Below are 17,165 nucleotides of genomic sequence, written 5' to 3' on the forward strand. Positions count from 1 at the left end.
GAGAGCCCACGAAAGAAATGCATAGACGTGTGAGTTCTACTTTCAGGACAGAAATCTGAGGAAGAGCTAATTTGGGGCAGAACAGCAGTCAGTCATATAAATGTTCTCTTGGTTCAGATGGTCATGAACTAAGTGGTATGAGAGGACAGACACTGAAAGGGTAGGACCCAAGTCTCCTTGCTGTTCCCTCAGCAAAATTTGCACAACTTTGTCATAAGAAGCTTTAAAAATGGATTTGAACTTAAAAATGGATTAAAAGTCTCCTTGTTTGTGGACTGTGGAGTACGCACCCTAGGGTAACCCTTGCCTATTCTCTTCCCCTTGAATTTGGGAAGAACCTGTGATTTGCTTCTAACCAATAAATTTGACGTCTCTTCTTTGATTAGGTTGCATTAAATAGCAAAGGCGACAGGCTGTTACTCCCAGGATGACATGTGATGTAAGACTCCCTCTTAGCAGACTGAAGACAGAGATCTTCCTGCTGGTCAGGCAGAAGCAAACAGCTATGCCATGAACTGCCTGAGAGGGCCACGTGGCAGGCACTGGTGGACAAACTCTGGGAACTAGGAGCACTGACAGCCAAGTGCTTGCAAAAAGCCGGGGCTTCTGTCATACGCATCAAACAGCAAGGAAATGAATTCTGCCAATGAACTTGCAAGGAGATTCTTCCTCAGTCGAATCTCTGGAATATAATACAGCAACAAATACCTCAATTTCAGCTTGGGAAGACCTTGAGCAGAGGACCCAGCTCAGCTGAGCCAGGAAAACTGAGATAATAATACATGGGTGTTGTTTTGAGCCACTAGATTTGCGGTTATTTGTGACATAGCAATAGAAAACTAATACCTGGATCATCTGGGTCACTTTGGTCAGATCCAGGTGGATACAAGGTGGGGTAAGATGGAGGGAGACCTGGGTCACGGAGTGTGGGAGTACCTGAACCCACACTGAGGTACAGAGGGAAGTCTTCAGGTGAGGTGGCCCCTGAGCTGAGGTGAAATATCTCAGCACAACGTTCTTCCCCCATTTTGCCAATGAAGAAGGAGACTAATTTCACATTCCAAGGCCACCACACAGAGGGAGTTTTTATTTTCATTTTTGCAAAGCCACATCCCCTGGTTGACTGTTTTTCTTTTCCACATCATAAAACAAAAAACATAGCAACAGGAGTTGCATGGGGACCTATTCCTGAAATATTCACACCGCTGGGGTGTTGAGCAGAAAGGACACCAGAAACCACAGTCTGACTGCCTGGCTATTGTGGAGCTCCAGACACTGAGGGCTCAAGGCAGGATTTGTCTCAGTTGCCTGGGGGTTTGGAGAGCTGTAAGTAAAAGCCCTGGCTGTCACAAGTCAGTGACAGTCAGTGACAATCAGCCTTGCCCTCAGGCTAGAGTCCAGAGATAGTCAACTGAGGCCTATATGTTGCCACACCTGAAGCCAAAAAATTGAGCTGGAAGCCTGGAGAGCAGAGAACTGACAGTATTAATCAGGACTGTGGGGGTGGTTCCCAGACGGTGTTGGTATGAAGAGACAGGGTTATAAATTCCAGTGTGGCTGCTGCTTCCCAGTGTAGGAGATGGTGACCGTTCGCCTCAAAGTCCCAGATACTGAAAGAGGCTGGATCAGGGCAGACTGAGCCCAGGACCAGGAGAGGGAGAAATGCCGAGGGATGACCTAGGTGAACCTGGGCAGCATGACAAGCAACCAGATCATGAAAATAACAATGGGCACTCTTCAAATGGATCCCCTTTTCATTTCATGTCCCACAGATGCATCCACTGCCCTCTCTGTCACTCTCATCATCTTACACTCTGCCCCAGTCTCTTTCTTTCTGTTCTTAAATTGGGCAAGCACTTGACTCTCCCAGGATCTGTGCAGTTAATCCTCATGCCCAGAACAGGATCCTGTCAAGCCCCCAATCGCTGCTTCCTGCTCAGGCCTCAGACAGGGGTTTCTGAGAAACCCAGGCAGGAGTCTGCCTGCCTTTTAACTTTGCATACCAGCCCTTTGTTTTCTTCAGATAATTAGTCACAACTCGCCACTTTAAAACAATGGTCTTCTTGTTTTTTCGGTGGTTTTATTTCTCTGTTTTCACCCAAAACTTTATGAGCCAGAGACTGTATCTCTGAGGGTTGCATTAGCAGCCACTCAAGGACAAATCTTTGTTGAATAAGTCCATAAAAAAGTGTTGGGAGGCTGAGTCTCCAGTTCCAAGGTGAAAAAAAAAAAAGTTTTTAATCAACTTTGTTCTAGGTGACAATCCCAGGTCCACTGCAGGTCAATACAATGGTCTCATTTGTATTCATTCATTCATTCATTCATTCATTCATCTACATAGCTGGAAACCTTCAACTCTGCTACCCCATAGACATGGGGATGTCTGGGGGAATGGCAGGGTAGAGCTATTAAAAAAAAAAAAAAAAAAAAGCCAGCCTTGTTGATCTGCCTATTACTCTCAGTTACCACAACCTTCCTATGGTCAGCGGTAAAAGGTTCACTTCGATGACAAGGACACAGTGCCAGACTCCACCACACAGCGCCCCTTTCAGTAAAACAGTCTCACAGTTTGAAGAGGCTGAATACTCCCCAGTCCTGAGGGATGAAGCTGAATTCAAAACACTCTCAGGAGGTCCTTCAGGCCAGCTTGAATGACAGGGCTGGGGTCTCTGCTTTGCTCTAACCACTCCCTCACCAGGAAAGGATCCTCACCCACCTGGGTCTTGCCAAGTCTCCATAAGCCTGACTTTTCTCCCCTAAGGAGACTGGCAGGAAGCTGGTGCCAAAACCTGACACAGACCTTGCTAATATTGCGGATTCCAGGCCCCAGGTGCCCCCTGGTGGCCCCAGAGCTGCAATCTCCAGGGTTAAGGGGCGCAGCGCGCAGCTCCCTGAGAAGCGGAACTGCAGGCTCTGGCGTGGTGCTTCCCCACCTGTCCTCAGCATTGTTGTCCCGCTCCCTCCTCAGGAGGGTCCCAATTCATTTTCAGTTTTGAGACCCAGTTGTGACTCTGTCCAAAGGGGTTTGGTGGTGAAAAGAGGAGAAGCCCTGTATCTAGGAGCAGCGAACACTGAAGCCATCCGAAGGACTGGGGGAGGTGAGTTAGAGCAAACGCAGGGATTTGGGCTTCTGAAAGAGCTCTGGAAAACCAAATTCGAGAGGAAGACTAAGGAAAGTTTGCCTCGGAGAGAGGACAATCTAATCGAATCCCCGCTGGGCTCTGCTCCAGGGGTTACAGAAATGGTCAAGTCCAGAGAGTAGGGGGCGTTGGAGTGGCCAACAGCAGGGACAGTCTTTCCTAGAATAGGGAGGTGGGGGTGAGGCGAGAACCCTCGCTCAGGGGACGCGGCACCTGGCACCCTACACCCTGCAGAGAGAAAGTGGTCACCCGAAGCACAGGCCCTGGAGGGGAAAGTAAGGGGTAATTTGGGGGTGGGGATTCAGGCCTCCTTTCTCTACTTCCGCATCTCAGAGGCCCCACTCACCCCATGCTACTGCCGCGCTCCATTCCATCCACCTCCATCCTGCCACCCCATCCCCATCCCCCATTCCATTTTACCCCTATCCCACCATCCCACCGCCATCCTTAGTTCCACACACCGCCATCCTGCCACGGGACTCCTATCCCCCATCCCACCGCCATCTTCCATTTCACCAACCCCCACCACCGCCATCCTCCATTACACCCACCCATCCCCCATTCCATCCCACCCCCACGCCACCCTGTACCATCCAATCTCCAAATCCCCATGCCCCCACCCTACCCTACCCCATTCTCTAAAGCCCCAACCCCTCCCAATCGGTTAAACCCCTTCTGGACTCCTTGGGCGACCCCATTCATGATCCCAGGATCTCCTGAGATTTTGCCTGAGAAGGAACCAGAAGCCAGGGCTGGTCAGATACTTCTGTTTCCATCCGACCTCTGGGGAGCTCGCTCAGTCAGCATCCGCTTCTTTCCCTCCAGCTGCTGTGCAGGGAGCTCACGTAGTGAGCGTGGTCTGAAGAAAACGTAAGTTCAAACCCCGGTCCCTACACATTCTCGCAGGGTGACCTTAGACTATGCACCCGTAACTCCCAACCCCTCCCCGCCTACATTTTTCATTTGGAAATGAGTTATCACAACAGAGGATTGGAGTGATGACCAAATGAAAAAACGTGGTTTACTCGGTTGAGCCCAGGTCACGTGCTCCGTAAAAGTGACCCCACTTAAAAGTTTTGGGTGTAGTAATTCATCGAACTCTGGAGCCTGTGTTTATTGTTTGATCTCATTAGCTGGCCCTGGTATGCACCTGAGGTGGGGTGGCTAGCTTTTCTGGGAATCTGGCTCTTCTGGAGGGGCCAGGCAGAAGAAGGGGCAGACATGTGGCTGCAGGACAGTGGTCAGTGGCCTTGGGGGAAGGGTCACTTTTGACAGAGAGCAAGGTTTGTCACTCAGATTGTCCTCTAGTTCAGCCAATGAAAAATTGATGGTCAGGTTTGGAGTTAAGAGGTGATTCCTACTGGAGGATCGCATCTCCAGTTTGTAGTTTCCTCAGCAGTGTTCTCAGATTTTCACAGGAGCCCATGGCTTCCTAAATACTTGTGTTAACACACATTCTCCTTCTTGGAGCATTTTGGTTCTTGTTCTCAGATTTGGGTGCACACAGGTGATTGAGACATTGGGAGACCAGGGAAACCAAATTGGAGGACCTGAGGCCAGTCTGAGCTGGACTAGAGTGGACAGAAGACATCTTCAGGTAAGCTATGCCCCTGAGCCTTCTCAGGTGTTCCTAGAAGCCCTGTTGCCTCTTCCATCCTCCTCATGGAGGAACTAGGTGGAATGTGCATCCTGAGACCCCTCGCGGGGGAGGAAAAGCAGGAGCAGTTGTTAGTTTTTTCAAGTCATTTCTCCAAGAGAGCATTTCACCTACTGCCTTTTCATAAGAAGCAACTATATGCAGAGAACCATATGATTTCACTGATGTGGTATATAAACCAAAACCAACAAAAGAAGAAGACAAACAAATGAGAAACAAAAACTCATAGACACAGACAACAGTTTAGTGGTTACCAGAGGGTAAGGGGAGGGGGGTGGGAGATGAGGGTAAAGGGGATCAAATATGTGGTGATGGAAAGAGAACTGACTCTGGGTGGTGAACACACAATGGGATTTATAGATGATGTAATACAGAATTGTACACCTGAAAACTATGTAATTTTACTAACAATTGTCACCTCAATAAATTTAAAAAAAAAAAGTGATGACTATCCTAAAAAAAAAAGAGAAGCAACTATAGGGTGTTGGGGACCCCATTCCCAAAGCCATGGTTATGTTCAGAAACACTGCTAAGGATGAAAGAGCAGGGCTGGCATCAGACCCCAGAGACTCGACTTGTGTTTGGTGTCAGGTAGGTTTTGGTCGCACTTCTCCATGTCCTTGGACCACTGTGGGTAAGGGATGCTCCTTGAAAGAGAGCAACAGTATTGTATAGCTCATCCGTGGGTGTTCCTTTTTGGCCCCACCATATCCTTTGTTCTTGTATGGGGAGCAGGAGCAGAGACCCCGCAGGCCTCCCCGCACGACAATGTACCTTAGGCGCTCCGTAAATGTTTTTGAGTAAATCAAGGATTGAGGAAAGGGGGAGTCTGGGTGTTGTGGGAGCAGATCAGCTGGCTTGGAGACATCCGGGTGAATATGTCTGCTCTGCCCCAGTGCCTCCTGCCAGCCCTCAACACAGGACAGGATTTTCCTGTCAAGTGTGAAGCCAGTGCTTCTGGAATCCTGAGGCTCATAAGTCCTGAGGAGCATTGCTCTCCAGGGCTGAATGCCAAGGCTGGGCCCTCCCCTTCCGTCTAGACCTCTCCCTATCTTTGTATCCAAGACCAGTGCTCGCCACTTGTTCCCTCAACCTGCACCCTCCATTGGCCTATGTGCCCTTGGAGTGGGGGTGGGGGACAGCCACCTCACCCAGGCCAAAGCAGACAAAGGCAGGCCCTCTGGACACTCCCAGCCCCCAAGTCCAGGGCCATACTGTGAAAGAGAAAATCACAAACCCAAAATAGGGCCCCTCGTGCTAAAAGCCCATGATACCAAACCTAGATTTTAATACCTGATCTAATTGCAGTTTCAACCCCTTCCAGAAACATAACCAGTCTGGAATTTTCTGGTCAACACCAAGGTAGTAATCTCTTCATCAGAATGTGACAATTGTTTGGGCATCACAATGCAGGGGGTAGAGAATAGCCTGGAGAATTCTTTGGCTGGAGAGGGTCTGTCTGTATTTTAAAACTTCAGAAGAACCAGTTGTGGTCCAGTGCAGCATGGGGATGTCCCAAAATGTGGCAGATCCTTAAATGCTAAATACAGCTTCAGATATTGTGAGGGAGACAGTGTTGGTATTTGTGCACTGTGCTTAATCTAGAAAGAGAGGAAAAACTGAGTTTTATTCTTGTGATTAGTGGTGCTCTCCCATCAAAATCTGTGTAACCAAGAGGCTTACGGTTGGGCCAGAAGGATCTTTTTGAATCTGCACGTGCATCAGTTGTTTCTTAGGATTAAGGAATATCAGTTACCGGTATATACTTGGGAAGGGGCCTTTGGTGATCATGTTCAGGGTCAAGATCCCTGGAACACGTGTGGTCCTGATGCGCCTGTGAAAGGTCAGGATGTGGAAGAGGATGCCTGAGCCTAAAGAGAAAGTCCTCTGGTCACAGCTCCTTGATGAAAAGGATACGTGCATTTGGCCCACATTGATATCTCTCCCTGCTTCCAAGATTCTAAAGAACTCACAGGTCTCACCCCTCAGTGGCTTTCAGAATTGGATAAGCCACGTCCCAGGTTTAGTCGCCAAACCTCTCCACTGGCCTTTTTTCTTTTCTGGTGTCTCCCCAGCCCATGTTCCTACATTTAATCTCAAACCAGTTTGCTGAGCTGATCTAGTCCTTCTGGGAGGAAATGCCCTTTACCTTCAGGGAGAGAAGACTGAATCTCCTCCCTGCCCTCACCTTGGGTGTAAGGAAGCCACCTGGTTTCCTCTTTAGCCATTCCCCTTTTAAGTTCTCAAGTTCATTCAGATGAAAGTCTTTGAATTCTGCAAACAACTATTTCACCTTGCCTTGGGTAATTTCCTTGGTCTCGTTACAAATGCCTCGCTTCTCCCTTCTGGCCAACTCCTAGTTGTAATTTTGACCTGACCTTCTTCAGGGAAGCCTAACTCTGATCTAGAAGACCAGGGGTCCCTCAGTTTGTACCTCTGTTCATCTGTGAATAGGCACACAATTTGCAAGTTTAGGTAACATCAAGTATAAGTGACTATTTGATATTCAGGAATTTTATTTTGTTTTTTTTCTTTTTCTTTGGGGATGATACCACTGTCTTCATAAAGCTGTCTTAACTCGAACATTTGGACAGTCCTGATGAGGCCCAGACTCCCCCGGCGAGAGGACATCCAGGTTGGTTTCCTTTTCTATTCCTTTTCCTTTCATGAATTGACATATGATTCAATTCGTTGGATGGAGATACAGTAATAAGGTTTTGCTTTCCATTGGAAGTTGAAATATCAGGATCTGAAAAGGGAGGTGTGGCCAGAAAGGGCTATAATTGCTTCTGAGGAGCCCGAGGAGGGACCATAGGCTGGAGCATGAGTCACTGCATAGTCCTCCATGAGTCAGGAGCCTTAAGCTGGGGACGCTACCATCTTGACGCCCTCAGCTGGGATCTCCAGAGGCCTGCAGGCCAAGATCCCTTGGACAGTTTTCCTTGCAAATGCTAAGCCGAAATGGTGAAACCTTCTTTGGATTTCATTCAGTTAGCCAAGAAAGGTACTAAGGTAGGTCTTTTGTAAAAGCGTCGTAACACGAACTTTTGGGAAGTTGGGGGATACCTGTCTTTCTTAACCAAACAGGTTTTTTTTTAAATAAAATACATTAATTCGTTGAAAATTTTTGATGATATTTTAAATATTTAGTTTGTGATCAGTAATAATTGGTCATATCTGCTATGGTTTTGTGATACTAGTTAAAGCTTCTGTTAAAAAAACAAAACAAAACAAAAACCTAAAAGCTTAGAAAAGGTTCCAAAGCCCATTTTTGAGTGGAGACTTTATTCTGCATGTGAGCTCTTTGTTCCCTGGAACAAAGTGGTAATTCTAATATTCGTAGAAGAGACACAATAAAATGTACATCTTGGAATTAGTGTTTACTTTTCTCATCTCCGACTTCCATATGCTATGTTATACTGTTACGCTACTTTTAAGGTTTCTCATTTAAAATGTTTTAGATGACATAATAGTACCCATTGCATGGATATTCCTGAATCTTTCTCATCTGGGTTATCCTTTGGAGCTTAGAAGGAGGCTGTGCTGGGCGTTGTGATGCTTGTTCCAGTGTTTTTTAGTCCTTGAGTGATAACCAGAAACTTTTCCCCAAAAGGGGTGGGGTCAGCTCTCAGGCTCTTCAGTACTCACTTCACAGGGGGACTAGAATTAAATGCAGCAGTGGGTAGATAGAGGATAGGCCACGGATCATATTGTCCCCTCCTTGGTGCGTGACGAGATGCTGGTCTTGCCTCCGGCAGAAGCAGAAGTGTGGCTGTGGCCCTGAGCAGAAAATGGAATCAGGGTAAACTGAGGACTCCCTAACTGTTGCCAAAGCAGTGCCTTTGGCCCTCAGCTAGTTTCTCTGAAGGGTGGAGAGACGATGGGGTTGCTCGTGCTCAGCCTGACAAGGATGCCTCACTCCCTGGATCTTTCCCTCGGGTCTGTTTCAGAGTAGATTCATTAGGATGACTTTTCCGGACCCAGGCAGACTTGTGGAACTGGCGTGTCAGAGCTTGCTGAGGGATGAGTCCATGGCCATTGCTGCTCTGGAGTCGCTGCCCATGGAGCTCTTCCCGCCGTTGTTTGTGGCAGCCTTTGCCGGGAAGCACAGCAAGACCCTGAAGGTGATGGTACAGGCCTGGCCCTTCCCCTGCCTCCCTATGGGAGCCCTGATGAAGGAGCAGCAGCCTCACCACGAGACCATCCAGGCTGCGCTTGATGGACTCGATGTCCTTCTTTCCCAGGAGGTTCGCCCCAGGTGAGGGGGATCTAGTAGTCGGGTAGGGCCTTGCGGGTCCAAGCAGATACAGGAGGATCAGGGAGAGTGCAGGGCCAAAGGGAGAGCCACAGGCTTCTGATGGCATCAGTGAGGATACTCAGGGAGGCCTTGGAGCTATTCCTGAGGCCACTCTGGGAACAGGCTTCTGGAGACGTAGGGCTGATTAAGATACAGAGGTGACCAAAGGAACATGTGCCCACGCCCTCCTGGTGGCACTTAAAGGTACCAAAAAATGGGACCAGGGAGGATCCCAGTAGTGCTAGGAGCAGCTGATATACGGGGTACGGAGTAAAAGTGCTGTTGGGTGTCTGGTCCAGGTGCCTAGATTCCTAAACTCATAGTGTTACACCCTGTTGATCTTAACGCATCTCAGTCTCTTGTTTTCCCCACAGGAGATGGAAACTGCAAGTGCTGGATTTACAGAAGAACGCTCATCAGGACTTCTGGACCGTGTGGTCTGGAACCAAGAGCCATATGTGCTCATTGTTGGAGCCAGAGCTGGCCCAGCCCATGAAGAAGAGGCGAAAAGATGACGGTTCAGGGGCGAGGCTGAAGCCACCCTCAGCCTCCGTGGAGGTGTTCATAGACCTTTACCTCAAGGAGGGCACCCCTGATAAGTCCGTCACTTACCTCATTAAAAAAATCAGGCAGAAGAGAGGTTTACTACACCTGTGCTGTGAGAAGCTGAAGATTTCTTCAGTGTCGATGCAAAACATGAAGATCCTGAAAATGGTGCAGCTCGACTCCGTTCAGGATTTGGAAGTGAATTGCACCTGGAAACTGTCCACCCTGGAGAAGTTCATGCCTTACCTGGGCCAGATGTGCAATTTGCACCGCCTCCTTCTCTCCCACGTCCACATGTCTTCCCACATCACCCTGGAGCAGGAGGAGCAGTGTGTTAGCCAGTTCACCTCTCAGTTCCTCAGCCTGCTCCACCTCCAGGAGCTCGGTTTGGATGCTATCGCCTTCCTCCAAGGCCACCTGGACCAGTTGCTCAGGTGAGGGATGGTGAGGTTTCTGTGCAGACCAGAGCAAGTCCCTTTTCATTTCAGTCAAGAATGGTGCATCGCCTGTGTGCCAGCTATCAACGGTACCCGAGTACACGAGTCACTAGGAAGTTCACACAGTCAGCGTCTTGTTCACTGCTCTGTCCCCTTGCATGTTGTCACATAACCCCCGGATAAAGGTTAGAGGTAGTAACTAGGATAGATGCTATTAAAGGGATTCCTCTCCAGGAATCTCTGTAATGGGGGCTTCGGGCCAGGTGAGGCTGGCTTTGGGAATTCTTCCCTTAAAAAGTGATGTCTGAGTGAAGATGATGGAAAATAATTGAGTGAGGAGGGTGGTGATGAAAGGAAAGCCCATCAAATGTGAGGTTTCAGATCTTAAGCTCTGCACTCAAGCACTTAGTCAACAGAAGGCTCTCCCTTCAAACCTGCCTCAAATTGTCTGTCTCTCAAGCTTTGCTTTAGATTTCAGCTAAGAGAACATGTGGGAAATGCAGGATTTTAGAGTAAGCGATTGTAAAAAAAGGGTAGATGGTTTGTGGATGATTTAGTGATCCAAGAGAGTTCCTGCAGTCTGGCAGCCCCCACTAGATGTTGCCAGACCTTGCCCAGGTTAGCCCTTTCTGCCCATTTCCCAATAGCCTCATCTGGCACAGAGATAAGGGTGACGGGTTCAGGCTGTGGCCAGAAGGAAGCCCTAGTTGAAACCATTTTCGGTCATGTCTCTCAGTACTAAAATTTGCTGATTCCTCTCCTGCTTGGGACATAGGGTCAGGCTCCCCTCTGAGCATGTTTACCTCCGTTCATGCTCACAGCACCTGTGGGGGGATCTGATACGCTCTGTTTGACAGATGAGCAAAGGGAGTGTGTGAGGTTTCATTCACTTGAACCAGTCACACAACAAATAGTGCTGGAGAAAGGACTCCACTTAAACTTACACTGAATTGAATGCTTCTTTTCACCATGTGGTATCCTGGGGGTTGACTGTCATCTGGAACATTTTGGGTTTGGTGAAATGGGCCCCCCTTCCCCTAAGGTGGCTCATCTCCACCTCCCTCGACCCACCAGCTCCATCCCCCAGAACTAACTGCTCTGTCTCTCCCCAGGTGCCTGAAGACCCCCTTGGAGACCCTGTCAATCACTAACTGCCTGCTTTCGGGACTAGACCTGATGCATCTGTCCCAGAGACTGAACGTCAGTCAGCTGAAGGACCTGAGTCTCACTGGGGTCAACCTGACCTGTGTAAGTTCTGAGCCCCTCCAAGTTCTGTTAGAGAGAGCCTCTGCCACCCTCCAGGACCTGGACTTGGATGAGTGTGGGATCATGGACCACGAGTTCACTGCTATCCTGCCTATCCTGAGCCGCTGCTCCCAGCTCACGACCTTAAGTTTCTGTGGAAACCCTATCTCTGTGTCCGTCCTGGAGGACCTGCTGCATCACACCATCGGGCTGAGCAAGCTGAGCCATGTGCTGTATCCCACCCCCCTGGAGAGTTACCAGGATGTTCACGGCAACCCCCACGTGGGCGTTCTTGCCGAGGTGCATGCCAGGCTGAGGCAGATGCTGCAGGAGTTGGGACGACCTGGCATGATGTGGTTCAGTGCCAGCCGCTGTGCTGATTGTGGTGACAGGACCTTCTATGACCCAGATCCCATTCTGTGTCCCTGTTATATGTCTGTCTAGCTGGGTGCATATATCATAGGTTTTATTCTGGGCACTTGGACGCTGAAGCCCAGATATAAGTGCATCTTCAAGGAGCACAGCAGCCACAGTTTCAGACAATTGCTCAGTGTAGGCAAGGAAAGGAGAGGTGATTCAGGGGGTGGAGGGGAAATGTTGACTTGAGTTAATGGTTTTTTGGGGGAGATGACATTCTGTAAAGTTTGAAATATAAGTCAGAATTTCTAGAGGGAAATTCAGGTGTGAAAAATAGAATGTGGGAGTTATCCCTGCTTGTATGGTTGTAAAGAAATGGTCAGAAATAAAGGGAACCTCGTGTTAACCATCTGGTATCTTCTATGATATGTTAACCTGATTCTCCGGTTTAAACCTCAGGAATCTCCAGGTACTGGTCAAACAAGAAGGCATGAGCATGCCCTGACCCTCGAGGCTGGACAAGGTTGGGCCCCAGGAGTTCACAGCACCATTTATCATTCCCTACGTTTGGTTCCTTTCTCTGGTGCATCTGTTACATCCTCACTTACCTCTGACTATTGAGTCAGTCAGTGCACACAAAACATATCCACAGGGCCTGGAACATACTAAGTGGCCTATAGTGAGCGCCACTGGAGGAAAAGTTCTCAGGGTCTCACTGCTAAATCTGCCCAGGCCCTGGACTTGAGCCCTCCTCCCCTGTGCTTCTGTCCCTGGCCTTTGGCTGCACCAGGCTAGGGCTTCACTGTCCAAATCAGGCTCCCAGGACTGGGGACAGCCACCCTGTTGGTGGGCGGGAGCCTCAGCCTTACCACCCCCTGCCTGTCATCCCAGCTGGTCCAGCCCCCTCTTGAATTCAACTACTTGCAGACAGTAAAAACATCTAAATTCCTTTTAGCAAAATACTAAGATCATATGGGCATATAACATTTATTTAGTATTTGTGTCCCCCATTAAATATATAACATCCTTTTGTGGGTGCTAGGTCCTAACAATGCAAGAATGACTTTCTCCCCAGATAATCCTGTAGGGGTTCAGAAAAGTCACCCCAAGATGTGCTTCTGTGGAATGTGGGTTTTTTTGAGCTGAAGGCAGTTGAGACTTTGGAGCCTCACAAGAAACTTTTACCTCTCAAAGAACTTGAATTAGGGATCTTGCCCATAATCAGAGTTACCACCGGCAATAACTTTTTATGACATATCCATAGGGCAGGGCAAATTTCTAATCGCTGGACATCTGCTCTTATCCTGCAAATGACCTTCCTCGCATCTTTACCTCATATTTAGAATATCATATATATCTCATTTTCCCCTTCTGCCTTTGACTCTCTGATGTATCTGGTGTTCCCATATATACGCATGCAATTAAATTTGGTTATTTTTTTCTTCTGTTAATCAGTCTCATGTTTGATTATTAGATCACCTGAAAGAACCTTTGGGGGAGAGGAAAGTTCCTTCCCCACTGTCCCCCTCCCTCCTTATCAAGGAGGTGGTAAACCAACTCTGAGCCAGTGAGAGACCCTGGATTTTGGGTCCCAAGAGTGAACAGCCCCATGCCAGGTCCTAGGGAGCACTTAGGTGGATGCAGGTGAATGTCAAGACTTGGGAGGTGGGGGTATGGAGAGACCACCCTGAAGGGCAATACATACAAATGAAAGATGTCATATTGTTGATTTTGGACCCCATGGTTGGGCAATTGGCCTCCCCATGAGCAAGAGGCCCCCTGCTCCCATGCCACTGTGTTCTGGCCATGGGCTATCTAAACCCCCTCACTGCATAGCCTCCCAGAGAAGCACCTGGGGAGGCCAGACACCCAGATGCTTCATTGCTCCTTTCCCTGAGTGAGCAAGTCGGTCCTTTTTCTCCTTCCACTGCCTTATTCAGTGATGCCCACGCGTGCTGTCCTCTGCTGGGTGTCAGTAACTTCCTATGTGGCCACACACAGCAAATGGCCCTTCTACAATCCCCTATGCCCCACAAGAAAGAACCAGAAATGGACCCATCAGCTAGTGGACACACTTTGCTGTTTCTGAGAAAAGAGAAAATACAGAAATCTCTGTAACTGATGGAGTGCCCGAAAAAAAAGAGGGTCGGGAAAAGATGTCTTTTTTTCCCCCGATGTGCACCCTGTTTCAGCATCCCCAACATAGACCCAACTTACAGGGAATGTTTTCCAGAATGGGAACCAGTCCCTCTGGAACTGGAGGAAAAGTGTACAAAATGAGCAGGTGTATTGATAAGTATTATCGATTGCTGTGCGCAGACTTAATTTCAAGGCCCGATACGCAAGACACATCACCACAAGCCGGGATGAAGGGGTTAAAGAGTTTTATTACAGAGTGAAAGTAAGTAAGACAAGGTAGAGATTAGGGTAATATATCATCATACCACTAACAAGCAAGGAGGCAATTCATCATACCACCAGGGCCCAGTCAATTAGAGCCATAGAAACAGCACCGGCCCTTCATCAGCGTAGGCAAAATCCCAGTCAAGTAAAGTCATCAACACGGGCGGAATATCTTGCAGCAGCCGAGGTGGCCAGGGAACAACAACAACTGCTGCTCTGCCTGCCTCGGCTTTCTGGGGTTTGAGGACTTCACTAACAACAGCGGCAAGGAGCCAATAAGCATATGTGTTAACAACACAAGGAACTGGACTTGGATCTGGCTAGGAGCCGGGGCCAGTCCTTGGTACGAGATTAGATGTATCTGTATCGGAGCTCAGCCCACCTGTGCCAAGGCGAAGGCCAGGCTCCACATCCTGTAAATATTTTCTTGGTCCTTGGGAGGGTAGCCAATCCTTCCAAGGTCTGGCACGTATCTCAGCCACTGTGAGAGTTTACATCCTTAAATGTTCCCAGGCAGGCCTTCATATTTTCTATTCCTTACAGCAGGTTCTCTGGGAGGATGAGCAAAAGTAAAACGCCATATGATCTCGGCATCGGCTTCCTCAGCCACAAAGTAGACAGAACACCTCAAAACGTTGTGGTGAGATTCACCTACAGGGCTAACTTACGGGGTGTGATCAGACAATATGGTGAATGTTTAAACTAAAAAAAAGAATTATTACAGTAAAAGTCACATTGCCATTAATCCCCCTCAAAATACTCTCCCTCACTTCCAACACACTTGTCCCACCATTCTTGCCACTTTCTGAAGCAGTTCCGGAAGTCCTTTCGTGAGTGTCTTTAGTTGTGCAGTCGTGGCTGCCTCGATGTCCTGAATCATTTGGACTTTGGCGAAGAGCCTGAAGTCGCACGGTGCCAGATCCAATGAACAAGGTGGATGAGGGCACACTGTAATGTTTTTATTTGACAGAAATTGCCAGGTACCAGAAGCGATGTGTGACACGGAGCAATATCATGATGGAGGATGATTTACAGCACACTTTAAAACAGCTGCTCCCAACCGTAGCTCCCACCTGACTGACTGCACCGAACAACTTGAAACTTGTCACACAGTTAACTAAGATTTGACACGCTGCTTCCTGTGTTGGAGACCCCTGTCTTTCCATTGGATGCCACTTGGCAGCAGCATTCACTTTTTTTTTTTTTTTTTTTTTTTTATCACACCGTGTATATAAAGCAGTTGTTGTGCTCTGTTCAGGGATGACCCATTATTATTAGCCGCCAGATGCAAGTAAAGGAAGAAAACCAAAAGCCAGTGCTGCATCTTGCTTCTAAAATGGTGCCCTACAGTTGGGACTTTATTTGGTTTGGAGACCTCATTTGAGAAATAAATTCTGGTAAAATTCTTTATTCAGAATTTTGACTTTTCCATCAAAATATTCCAAGAGGCATAGTATCAAGGCAATGAGGTTTTGAAAAGTTGAGTTTAGATCGAGATATATCTCATCAGTGAGGATGGCCATACGAGACGCCTGCGGAAGTGGTGACTGCTGGTGCACAGAAGTCATGTAGATAGATGAAGGCCCTATGTCTAGGGGTCTCAATGTCATCAGAAGGCAAGTAGGGAGAGTATGGCACACACTTAGTATTAACTATTCATCCTGGAGCTAGCCCAGCTGCACAGCAGACAGGCAGGTTGAACTTAGGGCAGCTGGGGGATACAGATATCAAAGGGAAGAATCTGAATACAAAAGAGCCAGAGCACAGTCTAATGCAACACATCCAGGGAATTATCCAGAGGCAGAAATGAAACTCAAAGAATGGCGTCTAGGCACAAAGAAGTCAAATTGCTTTAGGAGAGTGAGTTGGGGAGAACAACTATTTGAAGAACTGCTGACTGGATCCAAAATCCAGATCGGTACCCAGATTACTACTACTAATAATAAGGCGGGGTATTCAACTAGATTCTGAGATAAATAGCCTGGATTCTGCAGCTGACATGAAGTCATTGTCACAGGCACATTTTCACTGTGAAAATAAATAAAGGAAACCTCGCTAAAAGTGGAGTCGGGAAGCCCTGAATGGGGAACTCTCACCACTCCTTGCAGCCTCTGTAATCAAAGGAAGAAGAAAGAAAAAATTATTCTGACAAGAGAAGACATTTTTCCTACAGAAATTTCATTTTCTGCATTTAGAAAAGGAAGACCCCCAGTGCTCCAGCAACAATGCACTCACTACTCACTGCTTGTAGCAAATGAGACATGACCACAACTGTGAACTCCTGCTTTTTGCCAATGAACTTTAATTCAAAACAACCCTCCTTAATTTCCTCCTAAAACCTAATAAAAGCTACCTTCTTTTAGTCTCTTTGGACTTGCCTATGGTTTGCCACAGCTTGCTTGTCCCAAATTGCAATTTTCTGCTATTCCCTAATAAACTTTTTTTGCTGGTTCAATTATAGGCTATTTTAGTTTTGAGGATGACATTACCATCTTTCCAAAATCATATCTTGTTGGTGATTTTGTGTCTTAGGTCCTGAAACTTAAAAAAGAGAAATTGGCCAAGGCGAGGGAGGCCCCGTTGGCTGAGATGAATTCTGGTCAGGATTCATCCATGGCTCCAGAGACAGCAGAAAGAACTTCAGCAGCAGGAGGAGACAAACTTGGGGTTCCCTCAAGAAGTGTTGGTCTAGGGACCTAAGAGCTAGAGAGATTATCTTAGAAAGAGAAGAAGAGTGAGAGTGAGAGGTGATCCAGCATTTGGACAAGCAGAATTTTTAATATAAGATGAAGAGGCAGGAACTCAGAGGGCTAGAGAACAAAGCAGTTGCCCACAATACTTTTTTTTAAATATATATATATATATATATATATATATATATATATATATATATATATATTTAATTATAGTTGACATTCAATACTATTTTATATTAGTTTCAGGTGTACAGCATAGTGGTTAGACATTTATTTAATTTACTAAGTGATCTTCCCAGTAAGTCTAGTTACCCACCTGGCACCATACATAGCTATCACAAAAAATTGACTATATTCCCTATGCTGTACTTGACAACCCTGTGACTA

At 47.5% G+C, this 17,165-nt stretch overlaps 1 protein-coding gene and 2 gene segments (V, D, J or C); 1 reads left to right on the plus strand and 2 right to left on the minus strand.

Annotated features, from left to right (window-relative positions):
- Positions 1-17,165, minus strand: part of LOC109439166 (immunoglobulin lambda-1 light chain) — a 316,010-nt gene that overhangs the window by 210,748 nt on the left and 88,097 nt on the right.
- LOC109439815 (putative non-functional immunoglobulin lambda variable 1-50) overlaps positions 1-17,165 on the minus strand; it is a 370,373-nt gene that overhangs the window by 201,969 nt on the left and 151,239 nt on the right.
- On the plus strand, positions 3,685-12,117 carry LOC109439167 (melanoma antigen preferentially expressed in tumors). The gene is made up of 5 exons (XM_019719413.2): positions 3,685-4,737; positions 7,366-7,432; positions 8,748-9,055; positions 9,469-10,074; positions 11,190-12,117. The coding sequence occupies exons 2-5, from the start codon at positions 7,397-7,399 to the stop codon at positions 11,764-11,766; spliced, it is 1,527 nt and encodes a 508-aa protein (XP_019574972.2). The 5' UTR covers positions 3,685-4,737; positions 7,366-7,396; the 3' UTR covers positions 11,767-12,117.

Source organism: Rhinolophus sinicus, linkage group LG16, assembly GCF_036562045.2.
Source record: "Rhinolophus sinicus isolate RSC01 linkage group LG16, ASM3656204v1, whole genome shotgun sequence".
NCBI lineage: Eukaryota > Metazoa > Chordata > Mammalia > Chiroptera > Rhinolophidae > Rhinolophus > Rhinolophus sinicus.

Excerpts from the sequence above, each read along its gene's own strand:
- LOC109439167 (XM_019719413.2), top strand. The coding sequence starts at position 7,397 with ATGAGGCCCAGACTCCCCCGGCGAGAGGACATCCAG. Across the intron at positions 7,433-8,747 it reads CCCGGCGAGAGGACATCCAG|AGTAGATTCATTAGGATGAC; the intron begins GTTGGTTTCCTT and ends GGTCTGTTTCAG. Across the intron at positions 10,075-11,189 it reads CACCTGGACCAGTTGCTCAG|GTGCCTGAAGACCCCCTTGG; the intron begins GTGAGGGATGGT and ends GTCTCTCCCCAG.